Raw genomic sequence first — 14983 nt, forward strand, 5'->3', positions numbered from 1 at the left:
CCCTCTATGAATTAAAATACTCCTTTCCAAGACTCTGTTTGAAATATGGATTCTGCGTTAAAGTACATCTAAATACTTCCCTTCAGCTCAGAGAAACATCAGCATAGAGAGAACATTTCAGATAATTTTCTGTAAATTATTTTGTTTGTTGTACTTTGAGTCATTTCAAAGCCAAACAAGTTAACATTCCACCATCTGAAGATAAGCTGCAGAGCACTCTCCTCTCTGGTGCTGTCCTACAGAAAGCAGCTGTGAGATGGAATTTATTTTCCATATTTTGGACTTTGCAAGGATCAGAAGAACAGGAAGAAGCCATTCAATACGATTCAGATCATCACAGCAGAGTTGTACATCAAACTTATATAGCCATCTTTGTTACACATTGATCTAACAAGGAATGGATCAGAAATAAAATGAGTCCGTGCTCATGAAAAGATACACAGAACACTCAGTTCCAACTGCAGAGCATGTGTCCGAGTGGCTCTGATAAATGATTATTGACCTGGAATGTTATGAAATATCTCTCCCTGCAGACGCTACCAAATTTAATGGAGTATCTTCAGCATTTCCTGGAACGTTCCAACTTAGTGTACTGCTGTTTGTTCTGAATTCCTTCAAATAAGACATTTTCTAGTTACATGGTGCTCTCCCTGTAACCAAAGTTCTCTGAATAAGTTCATGATAAGTTTTTATCTACAATTTGAGAGGGATAAGGGCAGATCAGAGGTGTCAGTGTTGCAATTAAATAAAGGAGACTACGGAGCCATGAGGGAAGAGCTGGCCAAAGTTAAATGGGCGGATGCTCTGGCAGGAAAGACAGTGGATCAGCAGTGGCAGATATTCTTGGGCATAATACAAAAGATGCAAAAGCAGTTCATTCCAATGATAAGGAAGGATTCAAAGAGGGGGAAGGGGCCACAGTGGTTGACAAAGGAAGTCAGAGATTGTATAGCATTAAAGAAAAAGAAGTATGACAGGGCTAAGATGAGTGGGAATACAGATGTTTGGGAAAGTTTTAAGGAACAGCAGATCTTAACTAAAAAAACAATACGGAGAGAAAAAATCAGGTATGAGCTCAGTCTAGCCAGGAATATAAAAGGGGATAGCAAAAGCTTTTTTAGCTATGTGAAGAGAAAGAAGATAGTTAAGAACAATGTTGGCCCCTTGAAGAATGAATTGGGAGAAATTGTTATGGGAAACAGGGAAATGGCAACAGAATTTAACGCATACTTTAGATCTGTCTTCACCAGGGAGGACACAAACAATCTCCCAGATGTATGGATGGGCCAGGGTCATAAGATATCAGAGGAATTGAGACAGATTGACATTAGGAAAGAAACTGTGATGAGTAGACTGGTAGGACTGAAGGCTAATAAATCCCCGGGTCCAGATGGTCTGCATCCGAGGGTTCTAAAAGAGGTGGCTCAGGAAACTGCGGATGCATTGGTAATCATTTTCCAATGTTCCTTGGATTCAGGATCAGTTCCTGAAGATTGGAGAGTGGCTAATGTTATCCCACTTTTCAAGAATGGAGGGAAGGAGAAAACGGAGAACTATATAACGTTAGCCTAACGTCAGTCGTGGGGAAGATGCTTGAGTCCATTATTAAGGACGAAATAGTGGCACATCTTGATGGCAGAAATAGGATTAGGCCAAGCCAGCATGGATTTACCAAGGGCAAATCATGCTTGACTAATCTGTTGGAGTTTTTTGAGGGTGTAACAAGGATGTTAGACGAGGGTAAGCCAGTAGATGTTGTGTACCTAGATTTTCAGAAGGCATTCGATAAGGTGCCACATAGGAGATTGGTGAGTAAAATCAGAGCTCATGGCATTGGGGGCAGGGTTTCAACATGGATAGAAAACTGGTTGGCAGATAGAAAGCAAAGGGCAGCAGTGAATGGGTGTTTCTCGGACTGGCTGGAGGTGACTAGTGGGGTACCACAGGGTTCTGTATTGGGACCACAGCTCTTTACGATTTATGTCAATGATTTAGATGAGGGCATTGAAAACTATATCAGCAAGTTTGCTGACGATACTAAACTGGGTGGCAGTGTGACATGCGAAGAGGACGTTAGGAGAATACAGGGAGACTTGGATAGGCTGGGTGAGTGGGCAGATACTTGGCAGATGTCATTCAATGTGAATAAATGTGAAGTTATCCACTTTGGAAGCTGGAACAAGAGGGCAGAGTATTGTCTGAATGGTGTAGAGCAGGGGTCAGCAACCTTTACCACTGAAAGAGCCACTTGGACCCGTTTCCCACAGAAAAGAAAACACTGGGAGCCGCAAAACCCGTTTGACATTTAAAATGAAATAACACTGCATACAACGTTTTTTTTTGCCTTTATGCTATGTATAAACAAACTATAATGTGTTGCATTTATGAAATTGATGAACTCCTGCAGAGAAAACGAAATTACATTTCTGCATGCAACAAAAACATTTTGAACTCCGAAAAAAAGACGTTGGGTTGAAAGTTACTTTTAAGTAAAATATTCAATGTCTATTTGAGTCCTTCTTGTATTTATGAAAAACGCCGAACTTAAATTTTCCGCCAGCAGCAAACCAAAAATAACGTCAGCCAGCTGTCATCCTGAAAAATGAAAGGACTATTTCACTGAACTATGAAAAAATATGAATATAAGTAAAATAATAGGCAATTAAAATATTTATCATACTTGGTTAATGGGATTTCTGCTCCTGGACCTCAGCGCACAGCGTCTGCACATCAGGGCTGTATGATGTCACCTTCATCTTTACACAGGATCGCAAGCTGTCATCTGTGAGGTTTTCAATATCACTCCATTTGTGTTTCTGAGCAAGAACGGCCTTCTGACGGGCAACATCTTCAAGGTCTGCTGTCAAGCGTCTAAACTTGGACACCCATATGTCTTTGTCGGCTATGTCGGCCAGTTCCATCTCAAGATCAGGTTGACTCACACCTGCCAATGCAGTCGTATTCAGTAGGGAAGGATCGATGCTTAAGGGAGTGACCGGGAAGGATAATGTGTTTTTTTCCTCTCTGAATTCACAGAAGCATTTCCCAAACGATGTTTGCATTGCGATGATTGCAGAATGTAAATACTCCGAAATTATCATGTCGTGACCTTGTTTGAACTCTCTCAAATTGGGGAAGTGAGACAAAGTGCCTTTCTGTAAATCTCTGGCAAGCACTGTCAACTTGCGCTCGAATGCCAAAACATCCTCCAACATGTGCAGGGCTGTACGTCCTTTCCCCTGAAGAGCTGTGTTCAGCGTGTTCAGGTGCGCTGTCATGTCTACCATGAAGTGTAGCTTTTCCAGCCACTCTGGCTGTTCCAGCTCAGGAAAGGTGAGCCCTTTGCTGCCCAGGAAAGTTTTCACTTCTTCCAGACACGCGACAAAGCGTTTCAGCACCTTCCGTCTGGACAGCCAGCGATAAAAACACGTTGTAGCGGTGTCAGTAAACTGCAGTCAAAGATAGCTTTATTCGAACTAAACAGCCTTGCTTTTAAGCCTCCCTCAACCCAGCCCCCATGGACGCAGATGCTGCAAAAGACGCGTACTCACAAACCCCCGTAGGCTATCTCCCTTAGCCGGAATGCTGGCTAATTGTGAGCCGTTTCGGATGTGGCAGGAAATGTGTCGCTACACTTAGGTTGTACAAGATCACCATAATTACATTTCAAAAGCTAACAAACTAACATAAAATACATTTTAATTAAATACTGACCAATTATTTCCCAAAGCCACAGGGAGCCGCAGCACAGAGGTGAAAGAGCCACAAATGGCTCGGGAGCCGCAGGTTGCCGACCCCCGGTGTAGAGTTAGGTAAGGGAGAAATGCAAAGAGACCTAGGAGTCCTAGTTCACCAGTCAATGAAGGTGAATGAGCAAGTGCAACAGGCAGTGAAGAGGGCAAATGGAATGTTGGCCTTTGTTACAAGGGGAATTGAGTACAAGAGCAAGGATGTCCTTTTGCATTTGTACAGGGCCCTGGTGAGACCACACCTGGAATATTGTGTACAGTTTTGGTCTCCAGGTTTAAGGAAGGACATTCTGGCAATTGAGGAAGTGCAGCGTAGATTCACTAGGTTGATTCCTGGGATGGCAGGGCTGTCTTACGCAGAGAGATTGGAGAGATTGGGCTTGTACACGCTGGAATTGAGGAGATTGAGAGGGGATCTGATTGAATCATTTAAGATAATTAAAGGATTTGATAGGATTGAGGCAGGAAATATGTTCCAGATGTTGGGAGAGTCCAGTACCAGAGGGCATGAATTGAGAATAAGAGGTCAGTTATTTAAAACAGAGTTAAGGAAGAGCTTCTTCTCCCAGAGAGTTGTGGAGGTGTGGAATGCACTGCCTCGGAAGACTGTGGAGGCCAATTCTCTGGATGCTTTCAAGAAGGAGCTAGATAGATACCTGATGGATAGGGGAATCAAGGGATATGGGGACAAGGCAGGGACTGGGTATTGATAGTGAATGATCAGCCATGATCTCAGAATGGCGGTGCAGACTCGAGGGGCCGAATAGTCTACTTCTGCACCTATTGTCTATTGTCTATTGTCTATTGAATCATAATGTGAACTCTGTCCTTCCAGAACTTCAATGCAAATGATTTCCACTGCACGTTAACTGCCAGAGAAATATAGTAAACACTTCAGCCAGTATATAGACCATAAGGCCATAAGACCATAGGGCATAGGAGCAGAATTAGGCCATCTAGCCCATTGAGTCTGCTCTGCAATTCAATCATGGCAGATCTTTTTTTTTATCTCCTCCTCAACCCCAGTTCCTGGCTCTCTCCCCGTAACCTTTGATGCAATGTCCAATCAATCACTGTCTTAAATATACCCAATGACCTGGCCTCCACAGCTGCATGTGGCAACAAATTCCACAAATTCACCACTCTCTGGCTAAAGAAATTTCTCCACATCTCTGATTTGAAAGGACGCCCCTTTATCCTGAGGCTGTGCCCTCTTGTCCTAGACTCTCCCACCATGGGAAACATCCTTTCCACATCTACTCTGTCTTGGCCTTTCAACATTCAAAAGGTTTCAATGAGATCCGCCCCTCATCCTTCTAAATTCCAGTGAGCATAGGCCCAGAGCCATCAAATGTTCCTTGTATAATAACCTCTTAATTCCTGGAATCATCCTTGCAAACCTCCTGTGGACTCTCTCCAATGCCAGCACATCTTTTCTAAGAAGAGGGGTCCAAAACTGTTCACAATACTTAAAGTGACGTCTCACCAGTGCCTTATAAAGCCTCAGCATCACATCCTTGCTCTTGTATTCTCGACCTCTTGAAATGAATGCTCACATTGCATTTGCCTTCCTCACCACCGACTCAACCTGCAAGTTAACCTTCAGGGTGTTTTGCAAAAGGACACCCAGGTCACTCTGCATCTCATATTCCTGGATTTTCTCCCCAATTAGAAAATAGTCAGCACATTTACTTCTACTACCAAAGTGCATGACTATGCATTTTCCAACATTGTATCTCATTTGTCACTTTCTTCCACATTCTCCTAATCTGTCTAAGTCCTTCTGCATCCTACCTGTTTCCTCAATACTACCTGCCCCTCCACCAATCTGCGTATCATCTGCAAACTTGGCAACAATGCCATGTATTCCGTCATATAAATCACTTATATACAGCAGAAAAAGAAGTGGTTCCAACACCGACCCCTGTGGAACACCACTAGTCACTGGCAGCCAACCAGGAAAGGATCCTTTTATTCCCACTCACTGCCTCCTACCAATCAGCCAATGCTCTAACCATGTTAGTAACTCTCCTATAGTACCATGGGCTCTTAACTTGGTAACCAGCCTTATGGCACCTTGTCAAAGACCTTCTGCAAGTCCAGATATACAACATCCACTGCATCCCCTTTATCTATCCTACATGTAATCTTCTCAAAGTATTCCAACAGGTTCATCAGGCAGAATTTTCCCTGAAGGAAACCATGCAGACTTTGTACTATCTTGTCCTGTGTCACCAAGTACTCCAACACCTCATCCTTAACAATTGACTCTAACACAGGGGTGGGCAAACTTTTTGACTTGTGGGCCACAAAGGGTTCTAAAGTTTGACAGGACCAGGAGCAGATGGACGGAGTGTTTTGGTAATACACCTCATAAGAGAAAATAAAATATCATGGGATATGTAGAAAACATGTGCTTTAATTTCAATTGAAAATGAACAAATGCATTACAACAAAATATATGTCTTTGAAGTCCCATGGTATATAGCTATTTATTGAAATGACTTTTAAAACACTGAAAATTAAATGAATAAAATACAGCTTTTTTAATAGTAACAGTTATTATTTTAAAGCACTGAAAATTCTGTTATCCTTCAAGATATTATCATCATCACTCTCCTCCTGACTGTCTTTATTTCAAAAACGGTAGGAGATGCAGGTCTACTTGTCCTGCTCCTTCTTATTCAATTGTCCCCCGTGCCAAAACTCAACAACAACCAGCACAAAGACAGAACAATGACAGCGCACCAGTATGCGGAGCGCGTTATTTGATCTGGAGCGCATTTTTTATTTTGAGAACGTACGTGCACCTGAGCACTACTCATGTCCATCACTTAACAGAAATGACATGTAACATGTAAGGCTTATTGAAAAAAATATTTTCAAATGCATTTTTTACATAACACAACAAAGAAACTTATTTTTAATTTCAGTGGGAACAGTGTTGTTGGTCTCCCTTTTTAGCCAGCGCATCAAAGTCTGGATTTAGTTTTGTTGTGGCGATTCTCAGGATGGATCTGAGGTGTTGGTCAGTTAACTTGGATCTGTGGCTGGCTTTGTTGATGTTCATGACGCTGAACGCCTGTTCACACAAATAGGTCGAGCCGAACAAAGAGTAAAGCGCAAATGTGGAGTAATACGCTGCACCTCAACAAAGGTCAATGTATATAGAGTGCGTCATCTATTGGGAAAACACCAGAATTGCGGGGAAAAAACGTTAACAAGGTTTATTAATATAATTTCATCAAGTTCTGCAGGCCGGATTAAAAAGCTTAATGGGCCGCATATGGCCCGCGGGCCACAGTTTGCCCATGCCTGCTCTAACATCTTCCCAACCACTGAGGTCAAGCTACCTGTTCTATAATTTCCTTTCTGTGGCCTTCCTCCTTTCTTAGAGTGGAGTAACATTTGCAATTTTCCAGTCCTCTGGCACGCTGTCAGAGTTCAATGATTTTTGAAAGATCATTTCTAATGCTACCACCATCTCTAACACTACCTCTTTCAGAACCCTAGGGTGCAGTTCCTCTGGTCCAGGTGACTTATGTACCTTTAGGTCTTTCAGCTTTTTGAGCTCCTTCTCTCCTGTAATAGTAACTCTACCTACTTCTCTACCTTCACATGCTACAATATCAGTATACTGCTAGTGTCTTCCACAGTGAAGACTGACACAGAATACTCATTTAGTTCATTAGCCATCTCCTTCTCCCCAATAATTATTCTCCTGCCTCATTTTCTAGCGGTCCTATATCCACTCTCATTTCTCTTTTATTTTTAACATACTTGGAAAAGCTTACTATCCACTTTGATATTATATGCTAACTTGCTTTCATATTTCATCTGTTCCCTTCTAATGATTTTTAGTTGCTTTTTGGAGGTTTTTAAAAACTCCCCAATGCTCTATCTTCCCATTAATTTCTGCTTTGTTGAATGCCCTCTCTCTTGCTTTTACAATGGCTCTGACTTTCCTTGTCAGCCACGGTTGTACTATTTTACCATTTGAATATTTCTTCATTTTTCGAATACACATGTCCTGCACCATCCTCATATTTCCCAGAAACACACGCCATTGCTGCTCTGCTGACATCCCTTCCAGCAGCTACTTCTAATTTACTTTGGCCAATTCCTCTGTAATTTCCCTTAGTCCACTGAAATAATGTTATATCAGACTTTACTTTCTCCCTATCAAATTTCAAGTTGAACACAATCATATTGTGACCACTGTCTCCAAAGGGTTCTTTTACCTTAAGCTCCCTAGTCACCTCTGGTTCATTACATAACACCCAATCCAGTATAGCTGATCCCCTAGTAGGCTCAGTGACAAACTGCTCTAAAAAAGATGTATATTGGACATACAATGACATCATAAAGCCACTGACTCAATCATAAAGAGTGAATATGGACCACCCATAGCAAAATTGGCTACCCAGAAATTCCACTCCAACTCCAACATGGTAGCATGCAGGTTGTGATCGTAAATATTGGGTATAATACACCCTATCTCAATGAGGACAAGCGAGGGCTGACCAGTTCCTCAGATTCTCACTGCCAATAAGCTTCCATCTGGAATTAAACTAATCTATAGGGCAAAGAGGAAATTCCTCAACCTACATTGCCTCCAGTACAGCACAAGTTGAATACAATTGTTCAAAATTAGAAGGGGTAGCAGCCTTATCATTCACAGTCCGTATTATACTGTGGAACAGAAAATGTCAAATGTAATGTTTGCAGATCTTCTGATGGCACTTAGTTGCAAAAGCATCTGAGAGTTTGGAGCTCCTAATAGCATCTATCAGGCAAGTACATACCTACTGTTCAAGTAATAAACTGGCTGAAAGAGAAGGCAACCCCACACAGAATGATGGAGGAACTCCGTAAGTCGGGCAGCATTTATAGAGAGGAATAAAGGGTTGACATTTTGGAGACCATCAGGACTGGAAAGAAAGGAGTAAGAAATCAGAATAAGAAGATGGGGGTAGGAGAGGTACAAGTTTGCAAGTTAACAGGCTGGCCAGGACAGCTTTGAAAAGTCATGCTGAGAGATAAAGGCATGAAATGCCCATTGCTAATTTGGAATTCATGGACAATTTTGTACTGAGATGTGCAGTTTATAATCTTAATGGTATTTGACAGGATGTGAGCTAAAAGAGTTTAGTGTTTGGAAGGAGATGAGTAGCAAATTGGAATCCTTTCCAAACAAACACTATTTCTTTCATTTCCATTCAGTTCTTTAACCATTCACCATCTATAGGTTACTTGTTTTAGGCTTTTAGAGGTGATTGTTTCTCTTGCATTTCCCATAGCTTATTATCTGTTTTCTGTGATTTTCTCCCTGCAGCCCTTATTTCATTCTACTTCACTCTTTCATAATTGATTACCCTTATGGTTTGAGCCATTGAACCTCACCATGTTGTCTGTGATCACTACCCCCGCTCACCTAATGTTCAGTCTCCCATCAGGTTAGTATCATCATTTATTATACGATCTAGCAGTGATTGTTGTTTTCTTGAATGTATGGTATACTGGTTGTTTAATTAGGTGGTAGTCCTCTATGTATTGGGCACTCTTGATTAGGTGGTGATACTTTATTTATTGCAAACAGGTGATTCCATTTTCACTGTCTACTACTTTTCCTTAAAAGTCACTTGGAGATACTTAAAATCTTCTCTAGCTACATTCCACTTATACATTTAACTATATATTTCTATTCAACATACCCTTAATAAATCATAACTTGTTCCCTTATACAGCTATCCACATAGATTCTGTACTGATTATCTCACGAAGTGAGTCCTTTTCCCTCCACTGATATTAAACAGCATTGATAGAAGTGACCACCTGACCTATTGAAGTGAATGGGCAAAATTTTGTCAAATGAATTCAACCAGAGGCAAATGTGAGGTACATAGAATATAGAACATAGCACAGAAATGGGCTTTTCGGTGCACAATGTTGTGCTGAACCAATTAAGTAAATAATCCAAAGGCCACCTAAGCTAATCCATTCTGCTGGCACAGTGTCCATGTCCTTCCATTTCCCTCACACCCACGTGCCTATCTAATGTTTTATTAAAGTCCCTAATATATATACCTCTACCACATCCTAGGCAGCACATTCCAGGCACCTATCACTCTCTGGATTAAAAAAAAACTTGCCCCTCACATCTCCTTTAAAATTGTCCCCACTCACTTTAAATACCCCCCCTGGTGCTAGATATTTCTATGCCTCTCATAACCTTACACACCTTTATCAGATCTCCCCTCGGCCTCTGCCGTTCCAGAGAAAACTACTCAAGTTTGTCCAACATCTTGTTATAGCACATGCCTTCTAATTCAGGCAGCATCCTGGCAAACCTCTTCTGCACCTTCTCCAAAGCCTCAACATCCTTCCTAGAAAAGGGTGACCAGAACTGTACGCAATACTCCAAATGAGGTCTAACTAGAGTTTTATAAAGCTGCAACATAACTTCCTGACTTTTGATCTCAGTATCTCTACTAACAAAGGCAAGCATGCCATATGCCTTCTTAACCACCCTTTCAACTTGTGTAGCCACTTTCAGGAACTCAGACCCCCAAATCCCTCTGTTAAGTTTACCCTTAATAACGTACAGTTTCTTTATATTTAACCTATGAAAGTTCAAATTAGGCCAGGTTAAACTCCATCTGTTTTTTCTCCACCCATATCTGCAAACTTACCAACCCACCCATCCACATTTTTATACGTTTCATTTATGTACATCACAAACAGCAGAGGTCTCAGTACAGATCCCTGCAGAACACCACCAATCACATACTTCCAGACAGAATAAGTCTCTTCAATTATTACCCTCTGTTTTCTATGGGCAAGTCAGTTCTGAATCCAAACAGCCAATTCATCAAGGACCCCTTGCATTTTAATCTTCTAGATTAGCCTCCTATAAGGGATCTTGTCAAACACCTTACTAAAATTAATGTAGACAACATCCACAGCTCTAACTTCATCAATCTCCCTCATCACCTTGACAAAAAACTTAGTCAAGTTTTTAAGATACAACTTGCCCCACACAAAGTCATGCTGGCTCTCCCTAATTAGGCCACTGTTTTCCAAAAATTCATAAATCGTATATCTAAGAATTTTCTCCAGTAATTTCCTACCAGTGACATAAGACTCACTGGTCTATACTTTCCAAGATCATCACTAGTTCCCTTCTTGAATAATGGAACAACATAACAAGCTGACAGTTACCTGGGTCCTCATCTGTGGCTATCTCATCCCTTGGCACTCTCAGTAACCTGGAACCCCATCGGGCCTTGGGGGCTTATCCACCTTGATGCCCTTTAGGAGTCTACCTCCTCCTTTTCCTTGAAATGCCCGAGCATATCAATATGCTCAACACTGATCTCTCTGTCCTCCAAGTCCTTCTCCTTGGGAAATACTGATGTACTCATTAATGACCTCAGCCACATTCCCTGGATCCAAGTAAATAATCTTGCCCCCCTAACCCTGGACCACCTTGGACCTTACCTTGGGCTTAATAGAATGATAGAATAAGACAATTTCAAAATGATGAAAAGCTAGAAGCAATAGAAATGGTCAATTTGAAATATATACTTTACTTTTATTGTCACCAAACAATTGATTGAGCGTACAATTGATTGAGCGTACAATCATTACAGCGATATTTGATTCTGTGCTTCGCGCACCCTGAAGTACAAATTGAAGTAAATACAATAAAAATTTAAATTATAAATCATAATTAGAAAACAAAAAAGGGAAAATAAGGTAGTGCAATCAGGTCCGGATATTTGGAAGATACGGCCCAGATCCAGGTCAGGATCCGTTCAGCAGTCTTATCACAGTTGGAAAGAAGCTGTTCCTAAATCTGGCCGTACGAATCTTCATATCCTCAGATACCAGCGCCATCTTAATAACGATTAATAATTAAATAATATAGTTTATATTTATAAAAATAATCAGAAAAAATTGAATAAGAACATCTAGATCCAGAGGAGTAGAGTTTAGGGAATAGATGTTAAACTCAAGTAAACAAATGCCCTGGGTAGTCCACACAAGGAATAGTGTAAGGCATATTGACAGATCATTAGGAGTATGAAGCGATTTGGCATGTCAAGAAATACACTCAAAACTTCTTTAGATGTACCATGTAGAGTGTTCTGACAGGCTGCATCATTGTCTGGTATGGGGAGGGGGAGCCACTGCACAGTACTGAAAGAAGCTGCAGAGGGTTGTAAATCTAGTCAGCTCCATCTTGAGTACTAGCCTACAAAGTACCCAGGACATCTTCAGGGAGAGGTGTCTCAGAAAGGCAATGTCCATTATTAAGGACCTCCAGCACCCAGGGCATGCCCTTTTCCCACTGTTACCATCAAGTAGGAGGTACAGAAGCCTGAAGGCACACACTCAGTGATTCAAGAACAGCTTCTTCCCCTCTTCCATCTGATTCCTAAATAGATATTGAACCCTTGGACACAACCTCACTTTTTTCTAATATACAGTATTTCTGTTTTTTTGCACTTTTTTAATCTATTCTATAACATATACTGTAATTGTTTTATTTATTTATTATTTTATTTATAATTTTTTCTCTTCTATATTCTATATTGCATTGAACTGCTGCTGCTGTTAACAAATTTCACATCACATGCCAGTGATAATAAACCCGATTCTGAGCTAGAGTGGCTGCTGCAACCATGCGCCATCTTGTGATGGCGTACATGACCTCATTAATGCAGTAAACTGTCAAACATAGTTTAAGAAAATGAAATCTGCTCTTCTGAAGGGCTATTGTGATGTCACTACTGCAGTAAATGTAAAGTGTTACCAGGCTCGAAAATGGCCCAAGTGCGGAGTCAGAGATACTGAAGCAGGTGGATTGTTCACATACTTTAATACCATAAGACAAAGGAGCAAGAGTATCCAGAAAGCAAGATAGGGGCAGAGGGAACCCTGCAGACTGAGTTGCAGCAATTTCTCCTGCGGTCAAAGGGGGTGGATGTCAGGGAGGAATTACAGGAGGTGAAGGGCCGGCAAACCCAGTACTTTGCCGCCGAATCCTCCAAGATCATCTTCCGATCAAGGGTCCAAACCGTGGAGCAGGACGAGACATGTCACGCTTCCTCTTCCAAAAGGTTGACAGGGGGAGTTCTGGATCCACAGCCTTAAGGAAGAGGACGACTCAGTCGCGTACTTGCAGACAGACATACTGAGGATCTGCAGGTTCTTCTATGCCGGTCTGTATGACGAGAAAGCTACAGACTTCACAGCCTCCCGCAACTTCCTGTCGTCTATCACAGACGACGGTGAGTGGGAGAATCTGGAGCAGCCACTGACTCTGGATGAGCTGACAGGCTCCGTCTGTTCCTTTGGGTCAAATAATACTTGGAATAGACAATAGACAATAGGTGCAGAAGTAGACCATTCAGCCCCTCCAGTCTGCACCGCCATTCTGAGATCATGGCTGATCATTCACTATCAATACCCAGTCCCTGCCTTGTCCCCATATCCCTTGGTTCCCCTATCCATCAGATATCTATCCAGCTCCTTCTTGAAAGCATCCAGAGAATTGGCCTCCACCGTCTTCCGAGGCAGTGCATTCCACACCTCCACAACTCTCTGGGAGAAGAAGCTCTTCCTTAACTCTGTTTTAAATAACTGACCTCTTATTCTCAATCCATGCCCTCTGGTACTGGACTCTCCCAACATCTGGAACATATTTCCTGCCTCAATCCTATCAAATCCTTTAATTATCTTAAACGTTTCAATCAGGTCCCCTCTCAATCTCCTCAATTCCAGCGTGTACAAGCCCAATCTCTCCAATCTCTCTGCGTAAGACAGCCCTGCCATCCCAGGAATCAAACTAGTGAATCTACGCTGCACTTCCTCAATTGCCAGAATGTCCTTCCTTAAACCTGGAGACCAAAACTGTACACAATATTCCAGGTGTGGTCTCACCAGGGCCCTGTACAAATGCAAAAGGACATCCTTGCTCTTGTACTCAATTCCCCTTGTAACAAAGGCCAACATTCCATTTGCCCTCTTCACTGCCTGTTGCACTTGCTCATTCACCTTCATTGACTGGTGAACTAGGACTCCTAGGTCTCTTTGCATTTCTCCCTTACCTAACTCGACACCGTTCAGACAATACTCTGCCCTCTTGTTCCAGCTTCCAAAGTGGATAACTTCACATTTATTCACATTGAATGACATCTGCCAAGTATCTGCCCACTCACTCAGCCTATCCAAGTCTCCCTGTATTCTCCTAACATCCTCTTCGCATGTCACACTGCCACCCAGTTTAGTCATGTCAGGGAATAAATCTTTATACTTGTTAATTAATCTCTTCGGTTGTTTTTACTGCCTTGGCTGCAAATGATGGATCTTCCTGTCAATATTTTTCAGAACATCAGAATTTCCGAGTCTGGTGGAAACTGCACTGAGCTCATGATAAAAATATCTGGTATCCTGGTACCAGGCGCCACAATTTCCTCTGTTGTCATAACAGTACTTATAGGTGCCGGTCCAGGGTCATGATAACACTTGATCATATTTACGTGCATGACTTGTGAAGCCTTCTTCTGGTCAGGAGTTCTAATAACATAATTCAAAGAATCAATTTTCTTAAATTATTTCATATGGTCCACTAAATCTTGCTTGAAGGGGGTTGGTATGGAGAGGGAACAGCACCAAAACCCTTTCTCCAACACAATATCTCTGCTCCCTCGCTTTTCTGTCATACCACTGCTTCATGTTTATCTGAGAGTGCTGTAAATTCTGCTTTGTGAGGTCACAAGCCTTGTTAAGTCTGTCTCTGAATTCCATAACATAACTAAGCACGCTCATACACACTTCCTGATCTGACCATTGCTCTCTGAGTAGAGTCCCCTAGCTTTGTAAGTTCAAATGGGCTGAACCCCAAAGACTCTTGAATCGAATCTCTAACAGCAAATGGGAGTAGGGGAACCCCTTCATCCCAGTTTCTTCCACACAGTACGTTTTAATCATCATCTTAAGAGTGGAGTGAAACAGCTCCAAAGCCCCCTGGGACTCTGGGTGATATACAAATGACACAATGTGCTTAACTCCCAACTCTTTAACTATCCCCTGGAATGTTCTCGAAGTAAAGTTACTACCCTGGTCAGATTGGTTTTCTTTCGGTAGATCTACCAGTGTGAAAAATTTAATAAGTGCTTTTACCACAGTCTTGGCCCTGATGTTTCTGAGTGGCACTGCTTCAAGGA

At 41.8% G+C, this 14983-nt stretch overlaps 1 protein-coding gene and 1 long non-coding RNA gene across 2 annotated transcripts in view; both read right to left on the minus strand.

Moving 5' to 3' along the window:
* Positions 1-14983, minus strand: part of LOC132403944 (uncharacterized) — a 139639-nt gene that overhangs the window by 104410 nt on the left and 20246 nt on the right. The window lies entirely within an intron of this gene.
* Positions 2260-3435, minus strand: LOC132403507 (general transcription factor II-I repeat domain-containing protein 2-like). The gene is made up of 2 exons (XM_059986906.1): positions 2681-3435; positions 2260-2595 (listed from the first exon to the last, which is right to left on the minus strand). The coding sequence occupies exon 1, from the start codon at positions 3285-3287 to the stop codon at positions 2685-2687; it is 603 nt and encodes a 200-aa protein (XP_059842889.1). The 5' UTR covers positions 3288-3435; the 3' UTR covers positions 2260-2595; positions 2681-2684.

This window comes from Hypanus sabinus, chromosome 13 (genome assembly GCF_030144855.1).
Source record: "Hypanus sabinus isolate sHypSab1 chromosome 13, sHypSab1.hap1, whole genome shotgun sequence".
Taxonomy (NCBI): domain Eukaryota; kingdom Metazoa; phylum Chordata; class Chondrichthyes; order Myliobatiformes; family Dasyatidae; genus Hypanus; species Hypanus sabinus.